This window comes from Schistosoma mansoni (genome assembly GCF_000237925.1).
Source record: "Schistosoma mansoni, WGS project CABG00000000 data, supercontig 0037, strain Puerto Rico, whole genome shotgun sequence".
NCBI lineage: Eukaryota > Metazoa > Platyhelminthes > Trematoda > Strigeidida > Schistosomatidae > Schistosoma > Schistosoma mansoni.
In genome coordinates, this window is record NW_017386026.1 from 939142 (window position 1) to 962781 (window position 23640).

The 23640-nt window shown below is 31.3% G+C and overlaps 2 protein-coding genes across 2 annotated transcripts in view; both read left to right on the forward strand.

The window, feature by feature from the left end:
- Positions 1-2589: 2589 nt before the first annotated feature.
- Positions 2590-3823, forward strand: Smp_167440 (hypothetical protein; the record flags this gene model as incomplete). The annotated part of the gene is made up of 2 exons (XM_018790745.1): positions 2590-3032; positions 3724-3823. The coding sequence occupies 2 exons, from the start codon at positions 2590-2592 to the stop codon at positions 3821-3823; spliced, it is 543 nt and encodes a 180-aa protein (XP_018645985.1).
- Positions 3824-12064: 8241 nt separating this feature from the next.
- Positions 12065-23640, forward strand: part of Smp_167450 (acid sensing ion channel 4, pituitary, putative) — a gene marked incomplete at both ends in the record, with an annotated part of 29604 nt that continues 18028 nt past the window's right edge. The window contains 4 exons of the mRNA XM_018790746.1: positions 12065-12120; positions 15145-15390; positions 17840-18016; positions 23350-23444. Coding sequence (XP_018645986.1) covers positions 12065-12120; positions 15145-15390; positions 17840-18016; positions 23350-23444 — 574 coding nt within the window. The remainder of the gene's footprint in view (positions 12121-15144; positions 15391-17839; positions 18017-23349; positions 23445-23640) is intronic.

Genomic DNA, 23640 nt, shown 5'->3' on the forward strand with positions numbered 1-23640 from the left:
AAAAGCTTTACTACAAGGAAAGCGCGGCATAGGTAGAACATATGAAGACCAGATAAGGAGACAGTTCAAATCACAGAACACATCAAAAGATGAAAATAAATGATTGAAGGCTAAAGTGCATGTTTTATGTAACTGCTTTATAACTTATCACACATTTTTCCTATCTATTGCTTCCTTTTTACAACATGAATTCTATTCATTGTCATTTTTACAATGAAAAATATTATTGAACTTGATATGGAATATTTTGAAGGTGTGAACTAAACATCTGGTTACTTGTTTTGTCACTAAAAGTACTTTCAGTAAATTTATAAAGTTATAAAACACTGTTTTATGTTTCATTATATCTTGTTTCATATTATAGTAAATGATTAACTTTTTAATAGCTATTTCTAGTTAACATTACCCAAATGTTTAGATTGTAGTTATCTACACAATGTTAAAATTAAACTAAATATCATAATAATCATAAACTCATTTATGTGAGAGGATAATAATATTGACCTAAAATTGAATTTGATTTAGAAAACTAGAATATAGTGACAAAAATAAAATAGGTAATACTGAAGTTTCCTCACAGAAGTACTTAGAATTATACTCATTAGGTCAAGAAATAATAAAAAAAGAGAAAAAAACGGAGTATGATAGAATGAAGAAAATCTTGTTATAGATAAATATATTGAACTTTGGTTTTGCAAGTATTATGAGGAATAAAAAAGAAACCTGTAATTTGTCCGAAATACTTGAATTTCCCCGTTTAGTTCAACTAATCTATATATTATCAGAAGGGATTTTGGGGAGAATTAGTATTTTTCATAGTTGAAAGCGTGAGTCAATTGAAGCTAGACTACCATGGAAAACCTGGAAGCACTGGACGGCCGTTTCGTCCCATTATGGGACTCCTCAGCAGTGAGCATCCACGTTTCTGGGTTCTAATCTCGCGAGCGCGGGATCATGGATGCTCACTGCTGAGGAGTCCCACGATAGGACGAAACGGCCGTCCAGTGCTTCCAGGTTTTCCATAGTGGCTTAGCCTCAATTGACTCATGATTTCAACAGTGAAAATACTAAATTCTCCAGAAAACCCCCTCTGATATATATGATACACTAAAAGCTTGTAAGAATAATGGGTTAAAAAACAGTACAGAGAAGATATTATTCAGAAAATATCGAGAAAACAATCTATATGTGATAATACATATTATTTCCTTTTTATACTAATAACCTGTTAGAAGTGCATTACTTATAAATGAAATATCAGAGTTTATCTCCAATATATAATTTACATCATGGATTGTTTATAGCTGAACAATAATTGAAAGATAGAATTCAGTAGATAGATACTTCTTTCTCCATGATCTGCAAGCGGTAGATCTCGGGTGCCATCGGTCCTAGCTGTTAGAGTATAAACTTTAGAAATCTGATTAATAATCTTTTTGTATAATTCAGTTAAAAATCATTCTACAATTCATATTTATTTATTAATGTTTTACAGCTTTGAATCATAGTAACCCTTTTTAGTTTCCATGTGATTTCTTTTTCAATGAAAATAATGATAACTCGAAGAAAAAAGCTTTATTATTTCAAATTTATTGAATCGATTGACGCTGTCACTATATAAAATTATAATAATCCATTAGATAAAAGACAACGATAATCAAATAAGAAAGATATGAGTTGTTAAGTATAAAATGTAAATAAAGAAAATATGTTTAAACCTATGAGAATCAGATTACAATGATTCTATGAAAAGGAGTGATTTCATCAAAATTACTAGTAATGTATAAAAGTTTATGTCTATAAATGAAATCTAATGACCTCTTATTACATGAATATATTATGTGTACTTACTACCAACAAGATTAGCTTACCTGTTCTTAAATAATGAGGCTGATATTTAATTTAGTTAGTTGATTGGTTGAAACCGTTAACTAATCAAATTTCAAGAAATTTCATCTATAATATAAATCTTTGAAGTTATTCATTCATATGATATTTATAATATCATAATGAAACATAAACTCCCAAAAAAAATATTCAGCAAACCCTTTACATCATTAGTTTTATGGTTCCCTTCATATACTACCAATGAAGTTAAATAAAAAGACTACTGAAATAACTACAAATAATCAATGTTCTCAGAATTACGATCTTACATGTGAATTTCATTTGAATCCAGGTAATCATCAATCACATTTAAATTTAATGAATTCCAGTATGTCTGATTCTGTAGATAAATCAGTATTTAATCCAATATGTAGTGACTCTTATTTATATGATACAACTATGAACCAATTATTGACTTTAAAATCGGCTACTAACAAGAAACCACATACAAATACATCCAATTGTTCTAAAACTTCATTTATCTCCAAAAATCATAATCCATTCAATACAATAGGATATGAAACTGGTCAAGTAAATACAAATCATGGATATCATCCTGAAATAATTAAATCAAATAGTAAAACATTACCATTGTGTAAATTACAAAATGAAACAATACCTTACATGCGAACAGTACCACATTTCATATATATAAGTAATCCTAGTAATAATAATAATACTAATATGGATAGTAATAATCAAATGACTGAATTAAAAACATTTTCTTCAACTAAAAATATTCCATCTATTCAACCAGTAAATTATGAACAAGTAATAAATAGAAATTGTGAGCGTATCATAGAGAATAATAAATATAATTGTCCTAATATTTGCATTCATTCATCATCCACATCATTATGTGAATGTAAAAGAGGTGATAGTGATTTTGATTTTAGTAATATTTTATTTAATAATCCAACAGATTATTATCCAATACATAAAATTCACAATCATCAACAATCAACTCATGTACAAACAGAACAACACCAGCAACACCAACAATATGAATTAGGAAAATTTATTACACATGAGAATAGAGATGAAAAATGTAATTCAATGGCATCATGTATGATAAATTATGAATCTGGTGAAAATTTACCACGTTCAAAGATAAATTTATCAAAATATTTTAAATGCTGTCATAGGTATGTTATAAAGAGTGAATAAAGGAAACAAGTTTTTTTTGTTTCAAATTTATTTATCATATCGTATAGGAAACAAAGAAATAATTATCAAAAATACAACGCGATGGCGTTTGAAGCAAAAAGTACTGGGTTCGAGTCCCAGAGTGAACATCAATTCTGAGATGCAGATACATCCAGCTGACGAGTCCCAAACAGGACGAAACGCGCGTCCTGGATTCCACTGCTAGCCACTATCCATCTTTGCCTACAATGCTTGTGAATTAAGGCTATATTGAGGCAATACGCACAGTATGCATATATGCCAATTGGAGACTGACCAGTTGCAGTCCTAAAAACATCGATGGGAAGATTCAAACAAACAATACTAAGTGAATTCAACAATACAATACTTTTACTACTATGTTATCTACTTCATATAGATTTGAGTCATTTAGTTATTAACAACCAAAACGAATCCATCTGTCCTTGTGACTGCCTTGTAGACTCTGTCATTTCAAGTTTTCTTGTTATCATATATCATTCACAGTGCCAAATCCTATTTTCAAAGTATCAGAATACTGGATATAGGATAACGTAAACCCAAAGAATTTATAGATGGATGATATTAAGATTATTTCGTAGGCGTTACATATATTGGTATAGATCTAAATTATTTATTCACATGTTACATATTAAACGATAATATTTTAAGAAGTCAACCGAAGAAAACATTCATCGGGAAAGGAAAGAAACATCAAGTAAACATTGCATGGAAACATTATGATGAGAACAAAAATACCGAAAGTTTATAAAATAATTAAAATGCTCACGTATACTTTAAATAGGGTTAGATGGTGTACTCTGAAGCAGTAGTGATTCTATTTTAATTATACCATTCAGGTTAAAAAACACATCATTAAGATCATATACCAAAGTTACAAATTATATCCATTGAATCTAAAAAATAGTAATATTAGGACAAATGAACATAAGGTTGTTACCATTTTTAGCTGAATATTAATATATGAACAAAATTACAAGTCTTGTTCCACACACCCATTATACATATTTTAACTAATTTGTAACCATTTAATTCAGAATGACAATTACAGTTCTTACCAGTCACAATAATTAAAATAAATTAATGTATATTAAACTGTAAAAATAACTCTTTCTAGTATATAATCAATAATGGTAAGAAAGAAAACACGATGTATACATTATTATTGTTGCCATGATCTCACATTGTTATTTTAAAGTCAAAATTAATTTGGAAAAACAAACAACAATAAAGAGAAGAGACTTTGTTGCTATACAATATCTAAAAAAGCAAACAATAAATGTTTATTATTTTTTATAAGATGAATTGACCTCAAATAGAATTTGAAATTATGTAATTCTTATGGAATGATTACGAAAAAGAAATGATGAGGAGATAAATAAAGAGGTTGTTTTGGTAGTAGGTTAATAGGAAACACGTAACTTAACTGACTTTTAAATTCACTTGGTAATAAATTCAATTAGTATTGTTTGTTTGAATCTTCCCTTTGACGTTTAGGGCTGCAACGGATCAGTCTCTTATTGTCATATATGCATACTGAGCGTATTGCCTCAACATAACCTTAATTCACAAGCATTGTAAGCAAATATGAATAGTGACTAGCAGTGGAATCCATGACGCGCGTCACTTCATCCTATTTGGGACTCATCAGCTAGATGTGACTGCATCTCAGAGTTGATGTTCACTCTGGGACTCGATCCCAGTGCCTTTCGCTTCAAACGCCATCGTGTTATCCACTCAGCTACTGAGTCCTGATAGCCACTTGCTTGTTTGAAACTCTGAGATGCAGGTACATCCAGCTGACGAGTCCCAAATAGGAGGAAACGCACTTTCCAGATTCCAGTGCTAGCCACTATCCATCTTCACTTGTCATTGTTTACTTGAATCTTCCCATTGATCTTTAAGACTGCAACTGATCAAAATAAAGGTCATAATAAAATGTAATATTCAACAGTATTGATCCCATTCTGTAGGCTCCACTGATTAATTAACTATGATTAACGAGTATCGCTTATTCATGTTTCTTCAGCTTTTATTCTTGCGAGAAATAAATATAAATGCTTTGTTATGTTACACATAAATTTGACAGATTGTCTACATTTATGATTACTTGAAATTCACGGAATAAGTCTAGCTTAAATATACTGAAAAGTCACTTCTACCATATTAAGAGTAGATAACCAACATCATACATGGAACTCATTAAATGATCTTTCATTATTCAGGTAGGTGGAATTTTTCTAATGAAGTGCATCGTAATTGCAGTTATCAATTTGTTTTATAGTTAATCGATTACACTATTAAGCAGGTTGGAAACTTAGAAAAAGTTGGTTCACAATACTGTTTGAGTTTCATTTATTCTCCAGATGAATTAAGTTTATTTCATACAAATAAGAATAAAATTGACTGTAACAGAAAATAAGTGCTAAAATATAACTTTAATAATTGTGCAAATGATAATGGTGATTTTTGGTTCCCCTGAACAAACTTATTCTTGTTATTTCCACATAATTGATGGGTAGCAGAACTCTTTATAATTATATTATTGATTCGCTAGAATATTTTAGCGATACATTCTGGCTGAACAATCATCAATACTGACAGGATATTTTTAAAACGTTACAGAGAATGCTATATAGTGATAGAAACACAAAATTACTCATGGTGCAAGGAAGTTTTACTGTTTCTGTTGGTCATAATGACCTTACATTACCTAAAATGGGCATACCTTCAACTAACTAAATATCTTTTTCACAGTAGCAATAAAACCGTTATATAGTACATAGTCATTCCAATAAAATGTCATACTGAACAATGAATAAATTATTAATTTAAAAATTATTTATTCATGTAAATGTTTACTCATTCTACACTACTCAGTAAAACTTTGAACCTTCATCTGTATACACCGAAGAAAGGTAATCAGTAAATATATAAGTTTAATCCCACTTATCTTAGGTAGTGAACTATGGAACATATTTCATCAGATAAACGTTTCAATGGGATATGCTTCAAGGAAACCAAATATTATTAAACGTGGACTTAGGACCCGATACAAACAAAACGGTTACTGAAATAATGTAGACACTCCGATAAGAGCGTGCATATAAAGAACTGAAATAATTATGTATTAAATCAGTTTGCTGGAATTCATTTATCAGTTAGTAATCTGGGTGTCATTAAAACAGTTTCCCACATTATATAGATTATTCCAAAATATTTCGTTTCAAACGGTAGCGAAATTAAGAACTTTCTCATGACTAAGAAGTTTAAAAACGTCACATTGTAACTATAGGATCTATTAGGGTCGCTCTTTCACAACGTTAAATGGAATAAAGGTCAATGCAATAACTTATCTTGGCAAACAAATACCATCAAAGAAATACAATATTATCTACTGACTCATACTTCGAACTTCACTTTTGACCAGTTTTAAACTAGTATGAAAGAGATGTTTGGTTCTCATAGGTTTGAAACAGATAGTCAACAATCGTCATTTTGTAATATAGGCAATGGAAAAAATTGTGGTTCATATTAAACGTTTTAGCGTTTATAGTATTGTACTTGTATTTATTCATGGATTGATGTTCCTAGTAGGTAGTCGATTTACCTACCATATTATAATCATTGAGTCTGTATTATCAATATTATATGCAATTATAATTATCGGCAGGTTACATGTTAGTCTCATAATTTGAACTGTTTATTTTGCCAAGTGTAAATCAACCAAACCGTATGCAAATACGTGTTTATAATGAGACCGCATAATCTACTAGCAGTATATATATGGACATGAAAACTAATTTTATTCAATCCTTTTAAATATATTTTTTTTTGATATAATGAAGATATAATTAAGCTGGAACTGTACACTAAAATTACTGCTAATCGCCATAGTAATTATGAAAAATAATAGATTCATGACTAGTGACGAAACCAGTAGGGTGTAAATCAATATCACTGAGCTAACTATTCAAAGAAGTATGATGCGCATGAGTTGTTAGCTAACAGAAGTGTCGCATATTCCAGAAAACGTGTTGCAATTTTCATGTTGTAATATATATATATATATATACCGTAATGGTTTAATAAGTTCCACCGTTGAATGTTCGACAGGAAGTAGTCAGTCGTCTGCAATTAGCAATTTACGTCAATGACTCTATTGAACAATTAGCTATTTATATTTTTTATGATGTATTCTTGAATAAATGTATCAACACATAATTACATAATTTTACACTAAAACACTTAACCAATTCTAAATAATATTAAGTTATTTAATTTGAATTTATGAATGGGAATTCATATTGAAATCTTCGTAAATCAAGATTTTCGGGGGTGGGGGTCGGAATAGTTATATTTATAAATATAAATGTGAATAAGCAGATTAATTTTGGATAATTTTTTTGGGATTGCTGGGGTTTTGTAACTAAAATGAAAAGAAAAGCCATTTCTAGTATTAAAAAAGAATGAATTTGTTATATTCTTTTAAAGAAGTTTGTGGTGTAATAAACCACTGATCAACTGTCCTGATCGGTTTTTAGTACTTTCAATTTCAAGTAATCTTTCTAATACGGTCCAATATGGTTAATTTAGAAGTCTTATAGTAGCTATCCTACAAGCAATATCGATTACGGTTAATTTTAGTCGAGCCCTTTTATTAACTTACTTAACAGACAATGTCATTTGGATAGTGACAGTTCGCATATATCTTTGTACTGTTATGATCACTAGAGCACATGATAGACTTTAGCCAAAACGTTGATTGCTTAAATATCATTCGATGATTCATCCTCCTCCCCGTATATGTATGCACTCAAATGCTATTATTAGCTTTTGCTTTGACTATAAATTTGCCCATGTAATTGCTCGCGCTTGCTCGCTGATACTTACTCATGTGTTTTTAACTTTGTGGCCCGCGTCATTTGATAATAAACTGCAGTTGCAGCTTCTCTTTGCCTTCTGATTTCATGCACCGTTAAGATTTGTGTTATAACGGTTATCGAGGTGAAAGACGAGCGAAGCATTGCACTACATTCTTACAATGAGTAACAAATTTTAAATCCAACAATTAACATTTATAAATCTAATGTGTTTTAGTCAAATGGTGACTGAAGTACATAGATGAATAAGATAACCAAGTATTCCTGACACAAATATTTCTAATACACTATAAAAGGTTATTCACAGATTCTGTAGCATTCTGAAACATTTTGCTAAACTGATCTGAATTATTAAATAAACTAAAGCTATTTATATAAAGACGACATAACATATTACATAACTGTATAATGCTGCTGCATTATAGAATAAAATGAGTGGTTAGTAATGTTATTAAGATAGAGAACTAACTGCCTAATCTTCGACGAATGCTCATCAGGATTGGACGTCATACTAGATTCACTGGTAGAAGTCTGAGACCAAATTTTCGGTGTTAAAGAACGTTTAGATTATCGGAGCCGATTCTCTAAAACAAAGTTCATAGATAATACGGAAATGTTGAGAGAAATGACTTTTAAAATATTTTAGAAAAGCATTTCAATCTGCTAAGCTTCGTATTTTCTTCTCAAACTAGTTTCGTTGACGTATTAATGATGAAACCTCCACTTTGGGTTATATTATTGTAAGTCTTTGAGTTTATTCGATCTTATGGAGAAGGTTATATCAGGTAAGCAAAGTGAGCACTTTCTAAACACATCCTTAAGCGTTGTTCTGTTTACCATCTCAAAAATAAATAGGAAACAATCAACAGACCAATACTGGGTCATATTGTTGATAATGGTTACATAGTTCTACCATAAATATTTTTAAAAATTAACTGTATGATCAAAATATTTGACTTAAAAGGAGCAGACTTACTAATGTATAGGAGAGAGTTTAGCAATTCTTTATTACAAACGTGATATCTGTTCAAATTCACACCGTAATAATGCTTTAACCTTTCTAGTTTTTATATTCGATAATCAGTTACTATTAACCTCTTCAAAATTTTTCTTACTGAAGTCTTAATTTAATTCTTTTTTACCATTTCACGACCAAGTTGTGGGACTTGAAATTTCCGAAAACTTTTGATTGTTGATTGCTTTTTGTTTCGCAAGTGATCACTTTTACAGTAAAATAATAATAAATACAGTTAACTATAAAGTTTCATTAAGTGATATAATTCATAAGAATATGCTCTTCACATAATCGTTTGTATCATCTCTGATTAGACTTCATTATTTCGGTTATCTTATTTAAATTAGATCTTTAGAATATTGCAATTAGGGAATAAAATAAAGTGGGTTCTGATGAATAGTATCATGTTTACACCATTTAATTGCCTTGACATTTCCAATATAATATGGAAATCATTTTTCTCAAGAGGAATAAGTGCGAGTAAAAAGTTTAAATCAACCATTTTCGCCGATATCCATGGAATGGACATCCTCCTTTCCTTCTATAATTTCTAGCATGACTAAGCAAATATAAAGCTGGATCGTGACCCATAGAGTTCAAACCTGACAAAAAGCCAAAATAAAATTCAATCTCTTTTTGACAGTAAGTTGTGTTATCAGTAGCCTAGGAATTACATTAAAGCAGAAGTAATAACCATAATTATTAGAAAACCATAGCTCTATAGTCAAAATAAGAATACTGAGCCCCCTGTCTTTCATTGAACGACTTCAAGGTCTGCATGTTAACGTACATTTTACTTATAAAAATATATTGTTCAACCTTAACAACTGATCTTGATTAGCTAAACACAAATAAAGTAATGAAGACTAGAAAGTGATTTCATCTGATTTTGGAGGATACTCAACACTGCATACTACTGACTTTGTCAATGATCCAAATCACGACCTTTTATCTATATTTATTCAATTCTAAACATCCCTCTCAAAGTTATTACTTTAATTCTCTGCTAAATATGATAGTTCATTGATTGCCATGTAGTTTACGATTTCTTTATAATTAATGTTAACACATAGATAAATTATTTTCGGCTGCTTCTCCTTTTACACGTCAACAAACATGATTGATCTAAAAATGTATTACACAACACATATTCCATTAAACATGAAACTCTAGCTGATAGCGTTTCTTGTCATTTAAAAACCATATAGAATGGTATATTATCATGAAAATCTGTTCAATATGTATGATTACTATCAAAGCTTGAGTTAGGAAAATAAAAATTAACCAATTAAGTCTATAAATTAATTAAGTAAAGAAGTACACGACTGAAAACAATCGAATGTACTTTAATACAAAATTACAAGGTATCTCACTAAAATCTGAGAACCTTATATTAAATAAATTCATTGAGAATAGCAGTGGAATCCACTGCTAGCCACTCGATATCACTAATTTAAAATTGATCTGCTGATTACATTTACAACTTACATAATAAATAAAAAGTGAACAGTTACTAAAGATGAAACATTTTTTTCAAGATTACTAATATCTCTTTTTAAAGAATTCTAGTTTAACAGCTTTCGACGTTTCATTTCTGTAGTCAGTTCAGTTATTTTCAACAGAAAAAATAAATAAATTGAAGTTTTCGGAGTTTGGAGATTAAAGTAGACATAAATACACTTCTAATTGTTAAATAAGTAAAATCCATTTAATTCATGTAATGATTATATCCCTTAATGGTTACAGTATTATGACAGTTCTCAGTTTTCCTCAAAAGTGTTAATGATACAGAGCATTTCAGGTCCGGTAAATATGACTGATTATATAAACACCTATACTGTTGTTACTAATGTTAACGATTTTATCATTGTGGATACTATGATCTTGATTTTGTTGTCAACTACTCTAGTGATCAGCATATCTTGTAACGTGATTTTCAATCGATTACAGACCCAATTTTTCTTTTAATGAATTTAAACAAATGATATCATACTTGGTGTTTCCAAAACTTAACTTATTTTTAGCAACCTCGGTAACACTATTATTATTATTATCATTATTATTATTGAGACAATCATTTTCGATCTTCAGTGATTGAACCACATATATATATTCTCACATTAATGGCTTCCTATCATTTACTATCTAAGTCAATAATGTAAAAAAATTTGTTATCATACACCAACCGTAATAACTGAAAAAGCCAAGTGTACATTTAAAATGGAAATTAATTATAAAGTATAACATGTACAAAGAATAAATATCAACTATCAAATATCTTTTGACATTCACTTGGTATTGTTTGTTTGAATCTTCCCTTTGACGTTTAGGGCTGCAACGGATCAGTCTCTTATTGTCATATATGCATACTGAGCGTATTGCCTCAACATAACCTTAATTCACAAGCATTGTAAGCAAATATGAATAGTGACTAGCAGTGGAATCCATGACGCGCATCACTTCATCCTATTTGGGACTCATCAGCTAGATGTACTTGCATCTCAGAGTTGATGTTCACTCTGGGACTCAAACCTAGTACCGTTCGTTTCAAACGCCATCGCATTACGTACTCGGCTACTTTTGACATTATTTTTCTTATTATTAAAAAAGATAGAAACCTACATACTTAAAATCATCCCTCATTCAGTTAAAACAATATATTATCTGCAAATGAAAGAAATCATTGAAACATATTCTATTTACATGATTATTACATGCAATTAAATTATAAACGATTGAAATTTATTTTATCTAAAGATTTATCAACTTGGTTTATTACATTTCACCATGTCATAGGAAATGAAATAAAGTTAATATTCTAGGAATGAAATGAATGTTTGTATGATATACTGTATAATATACTGGATTATGTTATCAGTTCTCGCTTTCTTTTTTTTCAAGAATAATAAATTAACTTTAAGATATAAACTACTGACTTAACTTAAATTGAATGTTTTACTGTTTAATATTTTACAAACAGTCATCATTCAAATTGATTGTCTACATTCTTATCCATTGAATAATGATAAGTAATTTATTGAAAAACATTTAGGAATATCAAAAAAATGTTTTAATGAAGGGTAAAGTTGAAAATATGTTTCTGTTTTATCAGAAATTTGTATCGGAGAAAGAAAAAAATCCATTTAGGAAGTGAGTACACTTTTATTTCTACTTGAAGATATTACGGGAATTGAAAATGTGAACTATGGTATCTCTGTTCAATGTTATGTATAAACTAGTTTAAAAATCGAAATCTGAAGGTTCTTCACTTAAGTGAATGTACATTTTTTTAAGAGTATTAAATTTATTCATTAATCTTGAGATTATAATGATTTACTGGGTGATGTCTGTATGTTCGATATGATGTTGTCTTTGAAATCGATAGTTCCTCTAGGGTTGATAATGATGAAATGAATGTATACTTTTATAACTAATCTATAATTGTGAAACATTTAATTAAGATTAAACAATTAACACAATATCCCTTACTAATGCTTAACACTAACTAACTGTGAATATCAAGGAATATATTCTTTAGAAAATGGTCAAACATTTTTTCTATTAATTTTAATGTTTTTATTATGAATTGTCTTTGTTTAACATTCAATAAATGAATCTTTTGTATTAATAAACTAGGTGATAATAAATTTTTTTATAAATATGAGCTCATTGAAAGGATCTCTTTTCAACGAATTTATTATCAAGCTGTAATATCGTATATATGTAGTTCCATGAAGAAATGTAAACAAGAAATAATCAAGATGATGAGATAAGCTTACCCGTCTGGTCGCCTCCATGTGCACCCCATTGCATAAGCAAGTGGCTATCAGGACTCAGTAGCTGAGTAGATAACGCGATGGCGTTTGAAACGAACGGTACTGGATTCGAGTCCCAAAGTGAGCATCAACTCTGAGATGCAAACACATCCACCTGACGAGTCCCATCTAGGACGAAACGCGCGTCCTGGATTCCACTGCTAGCCACTATCCATCTTTGCTTATAAGCAATATAGTCTTGCATGAACCCCGTATCCTTGAACAGACTGGTTATGCTGGAACTGATTATCGATATAAAAACATCTTAAACCTGAAACTTGGAAAAATAGTTCTCTGGAATACGCTTATTTAATAAGTTTGAAAATTCAATGAAGTCAACATTTACATTAAGCAACAATCGAAATTAAACTTAGCACTCTCAGTATATTTTTCAAAATATCATCATACATCAGGTAATACAGTTATTGTATAAAGAATAAACGTTGCAAAAATTCAATCAGAAAACAGTTTTGAACGGCTTTGCTGTGACTTACGTTTGAGCAATATCATATTGATCCTTTCAATTAATCAGTAAATTTATTCTATCAATAATCTAAATATTATTGCTATCTGGCTGTAATTCAGCTTATTCTAACTCTATAACTAAGAAAACATGTTATTTGATGGATAATATATATTATCTTCAATATCTTCATTGTATGGATATTTGTCTATTATATTCAAGAGGCACTATTTACTTCATACTAAACCACTTTGTCACCAATCTCCATAATAATGGTTTATCAGATCCAGTTGGTTTTTCAGATTATCAGTTTATTATTGTAAAATGAAAGATTCTGTCTATAAGTAACATAGTCAGTAGACATTATGATTTTTAGGAAATAATATTATGATTCAATTTCCCGATATTTGTTAATTCAGTCATATGTAAGCGAATGGATGAGTTTTGCTTTATTTAATTTCTTTCATAAACTTTCGATATGTAGGTAAATCTAACCAAATTCTCAACTCTTATTATTGATACCATGTGTTAATGAAGACACAAAATGAAACGGATAAATAAGTTATGTTATTTGATAATACATAATGAGATAAAGCCCTTTTAAAAAATGTGTTAATAATATAAAGACTCTATTACCGAAACTATTAAGTACTACTTGAAATATTTGTTTAATAACGTTCGATGGCTCTCAGAAATGTTTTTTGTTAAAGTTTACTTTTTGCTATCAAGGTTGAATAGACTATAAACTTGAGTTTAAAATAACTGAAGCAAGCTGTGAATCGATTATGAAGTAAACCTTTTACATAACTGAACAGTCTACATTAAAAGTGTTCATTGCAATGACCATTTACTAAAATCGTCAGTAGGTTACGTTGCTTTTAAAAAGTCTAATTTAAAAAATGACCCACTGAAGATAGGCGGACATTTTGATTATTAATACAACCCAGGTTGGATAGTTCGATAGAGTTTTTCAACTTATCAAATCTCTACCCATTGCAATTGTGTATAGAATAATTTATTTACATATTGCAACCATAATTCTGATGTTATCAATTTTCGTGGGGGAAATCCTTAGACTACATATTGCTGTTTGTATTGTTTATTATAATGCTGCTTTACTCTTTTTTGTAAGCTGATTGTAGGTAATTGAGAAGAAACTTTAGACATAAATTTTGTAGTAGTTAAAACTTATCAATAAAGGGTGTTTGAAATGTTGTTGGAACTGATACTTGTCATCAAATTCATATTCGCGTCACTTGGCTTCTTAGTACAGAATCCTAGAATTTTATTCCAACCACAATCGACCTCCTGTAGGATAGAGATATTTATGATTGATTGAGTAGAGATCAGTGTAATGTTTCTTTATTCATTTATTGGCAGTTTAATTCTATCTATCATTCTACAGTATAGTCACTACATAATTCCTTTTGTCAAGAAGTATTTACTCATAAATAGTAGCCTGATTTCAACCGGGTCTGTTGTGAGATAGTAACTTACTGAAGACAATGGTGGACGGTAGCTCAATCTCGTGGATCGGTTGAAGTTAGACATTAACACTGTTGGATGTCGACTCAGTCGTTAGGAGGTTAAGCGCTTGCGCGGGAGACTGATAGGTCCTGGGTTCGAATCTCGCGAGGCGGGATCGTGGATGCGTACTGCTGAGGAGTCCCACAACAAGACGAAACGGCCGTCCACTACTTCCAGGTTTTCCATAGTGGTTCAGCTTCAATGGACTTATGAATTCAACTCTAAAATAGATGGATTAATTTACTCTACATTGGCTTTTTTTCAGCGACCTCCATTAATCTAATACATTTTATTTCATTGGTAGGTTCTTTTTTATAAATTCATTATAAACAGTTTTCATTTATTAATTTCTTTTTTCATTATTTTTAGGTTAACAATGTTACTAATTTGTCTCTTAATTTTTACTTGTCTTTGTTACCGAATTATTGATTATTTCAATCGTTATGAAATGATGAAATCACTTTTTGTATATAATAAATTTCATTTATCAAAACGATCTACATATAAAAATAATAATGATCATGAAAATAATAAACTATTATCAATGATACCTGAAGAAGAGCATAACATATCAAATTGGTTTACAATTACTTTGTGTAATTTAAATCCTATACGGTAAGTAATAATAAAGTGGTATGATATATTTGATATACTCGCATGAACTGCCGTAGTCGTTTATTTATTTATTTATTTGAACACATAAATATTGGTACAAAGAGGCACCAGATATATATGCGCTACACAAATCTCACTTGATTTGTGTGAGGGCTGTGATACTGCCCAGGTGCCCAAACCGAAGCAGGTGGTTTTCTTAGGGGGCCACACCCCGAGCCTTTGACCTAAAGATCTGACCCACAAGGGAGTGGAGCATCGTAAGGAGATGCAGTCCCATGGTAGCCGGTGACCAACGATTGGTTCATACGTCATTTGTTCCTTCAGGATACTGGAGCCCATGTATACCATTGGTTTGGAATCAGGGTTTCCCAACTCCCTTAGCTGGACACTGCGCGTCCACCAACCCGGTTAAAGCACCGGACATTCGCTCTTGGTCCTCTCAATTTCGTAAAAAACACCCCCGCCACGAGAAGGTAGTGAGTAGGACTTCCCTGACAGAGGCTATATACGCGTGACCATGTGAGGGCATTTGGAGAGGGAGAGCGGCTTCTCTCCACTCTCGTCCGTACCAGGGCATTTGGGGGCGTAATATTAGGGGTAATCATTAACAGATTTCCTGATAGGATTTTGAAGCTTTTTATGTAAACTCATAAGCAAAAGTGTCAGCAGGGATAATTAGTAAACTAAAATAGGAAACTTTATGACTGCATGTGCAATCTTCGAAATATGGTGGCATGGATGTCTGAGTCTGTTGCAAAACCTTTGTACAGTTTTTCGATACATGTCAACTGCCAACAAGTGAGCGTAAGATTTAGGTTTAACTTTATTGATTAGTGAATCATCAGGGCATTTTGAATTTTGTAATGATTTATGTCTCAGCCAAGTTTTACTGATATTTATCCTCGAAGTCAATATTATAAATAAAAGTATGCCATTTCGTTCGAAGTAACTCAGTTTAGTGACCAATTATCCAATAATTCAATGTTTTTTAATTAGGACCTTTGGGTAAGTTGACCGGACTTCATAAGTAATCACCGCTCGGTCAATAAAACGATCCATTTTTCGAAAACCGACGTGGACGGGTCAATACCTTAGTTACTATAGTTATTGCCCTGTGTAATGCAAACGTGGTTTGGTAAAGTGCCTTTTTAACAGGCTTCGTCGTATTTACACAAACGACGCTATTGATGACGATGTTAAGTTGTTAACCAAGACATTAATCGGGAATGGCTATCCACCTAAATTTATCAATAGATGGAAAGTTCAGGGCACAGCGAGACCTACTGTAGCCTTGGTAGAGAAAAAGCCTGTCTACATCATCTTACCATTTAGAGGTGATTCAAATAGCCTTTTATTGAAAAAAAGGCTTAAAGCTGTTATCAACAAAACGTGTTGTGCTGCGAAAGTCATAATCAAAGAAAGAACGAGGTCCATGCTTCATTCAAAACCTAGACGACATGAAAACGATTGTGTCACATCCCACTGCGTTTACCAATTTAAATGTGTGTGTGGTCACACATACATAGGGAGGAGCAATCGTGATCTGAAAATTAGGGTGGGTGAACATGTACCAAAATTCAAACAAACAATACTAAGTGAATTTAAACTTCACCCCATCGCACAAGCAAGTGGCTACCAGGACTCAGTGACCGAGTGGATAACGCGATGGCGTTTGAAGCGAGGGTACTGGGTTCGAGTCCCAGAGTGAACATCAACTCTGAGATGCAGGTACATCCAGCTGACGAGTTCCAAATAGGACGAAACGCGCCTCCTGGATTCCACTGCTAGCCACTATCCATCTTTGCTTATCATGTACCAAATCAGCGTAATACATTTCGAACAACATGATCACACATATACTTGTTAAGAACATTTATATATAAAAATAAAAGGTCAACTAGACTGGAAATGGGGGGGGTAAGAGTAGACAAGGAAAATAATGATAAAAATAATGTGAAAACAATTTGAGACTTAATCACTCTGGATATAATGAACTCTTATTACCAGGGTGGGATTTTGGTGAGAACAAACTGTTTTTGAATACACAAAGGGGGTTTGAATTTTCGTATGGTTAAGACTTCAATAAATCTTAGTACACAACACCACAAAAGCCGAGTTAGAATCAATTTTATGGCCTGTTTCGATTATATGTTCGGCAATAGAGTATGATGGATGTTTATCCTCTACTGTTATCGGGTCATTCGAATGTATTTGTTTTTGCAACCATTTTGGTACATGTTCACATATACCATTGATGGTTATGATATGACTATAATTGTTGTCAATTATTAATTGATAAGTATACTATAATAGTTAGTAATCGTATATTTCTGCATTAACTATTTCGTCTACCTTTGTTAGTTTTAAATTATTCACATTGGAAAACTAAAACAACTGTTCATTGAATCATGAATTGAATATTTTCAATCATTATTTTTCTTTATCTTAGTGGAAGTGCATTATTCACTATACAAAATGGTTCAAAAATCTACGATAATATTATTAAAATTCGTCAGAATGAAATAGATTTCAATGGTATAACTAAGAAAGTGAATGACAATAATGGTCTTATATCCAAAGCATTACTTAAACGGACTGGACATAAATTGAATGAAATGTTAAAATTGTAAGTAGTATATCTTCATGGTATTTAGTATGACATCACTTTTCCCTATTTTGTATTGTTGTAGAACATCAGGATGATATTACTGAAATGTTTCAAAATTATTAAGCGGAAATCAAACTCTTTTTTTTTAATTGCTTGGGCCATAGCCATTAAGCGTTTTAAGCCATATCTATATATTTTAACTGTAAACATTACTGAAATTTTCCTTACTACGTTTCAACACTATCTTCAATTTACTACATTACTCTCGCGAATTTCCCTTATTTTGATTGGATCATTCACGTTTCTTATAAATTCATAATTTTATTGATCTTAACTCAGGTTATGGTTAATAATTACTACCTTGTGTTCAGTTAATTCATTATATAATCAAATGGAAGATAGCTGAGAAAAGTAGACTGACTTAATTGGTGATTAATTTTACAAAAGTAACTGGTATAAATTATAACAATCTGTTGAAATATAATTACTCGTAACCTCAAAAGAAAAAAAACAAATTCGTTTTGAAATATAGACATGTAACTAAGCTGTTTTTAAAGAAATGTGTCCAAAAATTATACCTCTGTAATGAGTAGATTTTTACAACTCTTCATTTAAAAAGTTACTATTTTATAATCATCAGAAGGGGTTTTGTGGAGATTTTGGTAATCTTATGGTTGAAATCATGAGTCAGTTGAAGCTAGATCACCAAGGAAAACCTGGAAGCACTGGACGGCCGCTCTGTCCTATCTTGGAACTCCTCAGCAGTGCCACTATCCACTATCCCGCCTCGCGAGATTGGAACCCAAGACCTATCAGTCTCGCGAACGAACGCTTAACCTCATGTGCTCATTGGTGACTGGCTTCAAGAGGTATTTTCTGGAGTTCTAGTGAGAAGCAGTGACCAGTGGAGTTCAACTGTGTTTGCTGTGAGATATCAACTCGCTGAAGCCAGTGGTGGACTGTAGCTCGATTTCGTGGATTGGTTGAAGTTAGACACTATCACTGTTGGATGACGGCTCAGTCGTCCAAAAGTTAAGCGCTCATGCGCGAGACTGATAGGTTCTTGGTTCGATTCTCGAGAGGCGGGATCGTGGATGTGTGCTGCTGAGGAGTCCCGCACTGTGACGAGATGGTCGTTCAGTGCTTTTTCATGATGGTCTAGCTTCAAATGACTCATGAACTCAACTATATTTTATAATTAACAGATAACTAGTTTAGTTTTAAACAATTGCCATTGCTGTTCTTTCCTCCTTGATTCGTTCAGCCACATCGTATTAAACTTGCTGCTCCCTCCCTAAATAATCACATTGTTGGTTGGATTTAAATGTGGGCATAGAAGTGAAAAGAAAGAAATCGCTTTCAAACTATTTGAGATTCATCATCCGTATGTATTTGCAAACAATGTTAAGGCATCCACTCAACGAAATCATATGTCATTAGATACTGATCAAGTGAAGCCATAAATATAAACAACTGGGAAATATTTACAGTTCCTACACAATCTTGTTATGGTGAAGTAGACATTTTTATGAAATAACTAAATTTATATAAATCACTATATTGGCTTAATCGTAGGTCTTAAATTTGTCTTACTTATGTTTTAACCTACAAATTAAAATGTCATTACAATACAACTAACAGAAAATGCATATATATGTACATATATATATGCATCATTTTCAGTGACATATGTTGAGTTGTAAATTAAGGAAAAATTAATCAGGTAACTTACTGTTTTTAATTCAGGAAATAGTTCGAAGTACAAAACATTTTTTAAATATTTCAAAATTAAGAAGCAGATTTGTTTCCTTTTTTAAAAATGCCTTTCAGTATTTTGATTAAATTGGTTTAAAAGTTGAATTCATGAGTCAATTGAAGGTAGATTATCATGGGAAATCTCGAAGCACTGGACGGCCGTCTCGTCCTAGCACGGAACTCCTCAGCGTTTGCTCGAAAAACCGAAAGGTCCTCGGTCCGAAGCCCGCGAGCGGGATTGTGGATACATACTGCTGAAGAGTTCCATACTAAAACAAAACAGCCGTCCAGTGCTTCCAGGTTTTCCATGGTGGTCTAGCTTCAATTGACTCATGATTTCAATCATATAAAATTACTAAAATCTCCACAAAACCCCTTTCTGATTATAAATTATTCTAGCTTGTTATGTTAATATATTTACGTGAGAATAAATTGTGTTATTTTTGTTTAAAAAAATTATTCTGAAATTATAAAGTATTGAAATTAGATCATGAGTTAACATTTTTAGTTCAAACATTCTGGTTAAATACTGTCAAATGGAATTTGTTTTCCTTTTCTTTTACCTACATTTCATTTAGTTAGCCATTTAAATACATTACTGAACATATAAAAAAAAATGCATCAATTCAAAATGTCATATTATCAATACTGACAGAAAAACAATTAACTAGATGAAATACTAGTATGAATACTCTGGACAATAAACAAATAGAATATAAGGGGTTTTTTTTGTGGAGATGTTTAGTGATTTTTTATATATAGTTGAAATCATGAGTCAATTGAAGCTAGACCACTGTAGAAAACCTGGAAGCACTGAACGGCCGTTTCGTCCTATTGTGGAAATCCTCAGCAGTGCGCATCAACGATCCCGCTTCGCGAGATTGGAACCCAGGACCTACCAGTTTCGCACCAGAGCACTTAACCTCTAAACCACTGAGCCGGCATCCAACGGCCGTCCAGTGCTTCCAGGTTTTCCACGGTGGTCTAGCTTCAGTTGACTCATAATTTAAACTATATATAGAATATAGTTTATATCGCTAGCTGATTTTAGTTGAACAAACATAGCTACAAAGAAAACACTGATTAGTATGGCCTATCTTAGTATGGAATTCCTTAGTATACTGGATCTTATAAACGTATTGAAGTATTATGCGTTTAGATTAAAATGAACTACTTATTATTCTTGTTTAAATTCATCAGAATATAATAAAATGAGCATACCAACAATAATGTTATTCTTTCAGTATCATTATTGTTCTCAAACAAATTCTAGTAGGGAAAAAATTCAGTTCATCATACTTTTCTATACCAATGAAATAAGGTTTAGTTTTCAATTTGTCAGTAGCTATTTAGTCGTCATGGCTTATTTTAAAAAGACAATTTAGACTCAAAACGTGTATAGTAAAATAAGAACTATTCACAAGTCTTCTGAAATTTATTTAACGAGTTCTTTACAATATCATTACTGTATGTGATATCATTATCTGTATTATGAAAGTGATAAAGAATAAGATTGAACCACTTAATAACTGATTTAGTAGTTTTCTACCAAAAAGACTTAGAAGTTTGTTACTAATTCCTAATGATTTCATGAATAAACACTACTGAGTATTCTTAGACATTGATAAGACAAATATTTTAGTGTATTCTCGCATTCACTCAATTTGAAGTAGATACTTGTTTATAATGAAAATGTTTTCTCATTTATAAAGTGACATTTTGTTCATGAATGGTTTTCAATGATCTGAACGGATTAAAACTTACAGCTAAACAGTTATTTTCGAAGTGAATCATAATTTTGTTTTTTTTAATTAATAAAATGAAAAGGTGATTTGATAAAAATAATATTATCCGTCGTTCAAATCACGGACTGATCATAGCTAAGCCACAATTGAAAAACTGGAAACACAGGACGTCCGTTTCGTACTAGTATAAGGTTCTTCAGCAGTGCGCATCCATTTGTCGTTTTACAAAATATAAAACATTCAATCATTTTTCATCAGATACATTTCGGAATTATTGTTCTTAATGGTGTTTTACTAGTTAAATAGTTTTTATTTTGGTTTTCGAATGACTAACGCCTCAATATGCAGTCAAGCTCACTTATTCGCTACTTTCTCGAAAAAGACTTCTTTTCCCTAATATTCATGAGATCGATATGAAAATGCTTTTGGTATAAGATAACAAAAAGTTGTTCATTGGCTTCTAATGACTTTGAGATTAAAAGTAGTGCGAAGGACAAACTGGAATCTACCATAAATATCATTATCAATAATAATTCATCAGTATGCATGAAAAAATAAATTTATGGTGAAACATCTATAAAGAATAATTTCCTCTTACAAGAAACAGAATCCCACACATGCCATGATGTTTAGTCAAAACTATCAGAGTGAACATAAACTCTGGGATGTAAGTACATCCAGCTGACGAGTCCCAAACAGGATGAAACGTACATTTTGGATTCCACTGCTAGCCACCATCCATCTTTCCTTATAATGCTTGTGAATTAAGGAAATATCAAGGCCATTCGTTCAGGATGCACATATGCCAATAAGAAACTGACCAATTGCAGTCCTAAACATCAATGTGAATATTCAAACAAACAATACAAAATAAATTAGAACTTCACCCCATTGTACAAGCAAGTGGCTATCATAAATCAGTAGCTATGTGGACAACGCGATGACGTTTCAAGTGAACTGCACTGGGTTCGAGTTCCAGAGTGAAGACCAACTCTGTGGTACAGGTGCATCCAGCTGACGAGCCTCAAGTTAGACAAAACGCGTGTCCTGGATTCCACTACTAACCACCATCCATCATTGCTTAAAATCACTTTCTTTTTCAATAATATGACTTTCAAATAATCATAACCACAAGACACTTGTTTTAAAATCTTTCCAACAACATTGTACTAAGAATTATTCTAGTTTAAATATTACTATAATACTGTTAACGTATATTTCGAAACATTCTAATATATATTATATAAATATTAGTTTCAAAATATACTGATATATAACAACTTCTAACAAGGCATATACATTATATCTCCTCGGTTTCGCTTTCTATAATTTATATACTTTTGAATTTAACCTTTAAAAAAAAAAAACCCCAACCTAAAACGTTACCGTCCAACTGAGATTACATCTATAAAAATATATTTTTTAGTATGAATAAATATAATCCATGAATTTTGAAGCTAACAATATTGGGATAAACTAATTCCAAGTAAACAGATAATATATAGTTTCAATAATGACATGGCTTAACAAACGAGATGAATACGGAGAATAAGACAAGTACTGATAGGTGAGGTAAGCTTTCTTTGTATTTTTTTCAGAAAGAATATTAAAAGTTAAAATCAATATATATTCCTTCAATAGATTTTTGTTGATAAACGATTTCCGTTTCAAATGTCATAGTTATCATTTCCGGGAATATTATCTAACTATAAATTACCAGTGATATTACAGTGGGCTTTCTCATATATCTATATATTTCATTTATCTAAGGGTTCAATGCAATAGTTTTAGAGAAATTATTGACAAACTGGATAATATAAAATTGTTTTCAACAATTTACTATCTTTTTAGTTGTTATATTGGAAACGAAAAATGTTCACATCGAAATTTCACTTCTGTTCTAACTATATATGGACAATGTTATCGCATGAAGTTGAAACCATCAGGTGAGATATGATGTTTGTCATTTTTTGTTATAATAAAAAGGATAGTACAGAGTTATATTGGAAAAACGTTTGGTGACGTGTGATTCATGACTAAAACATCAATAATAATCATAAGTGTACACTTTTATCGCATGTAAAGAGAAGCTTAATTGGCACTGGCTTGCATTATATATATATATATATATATATATATAAA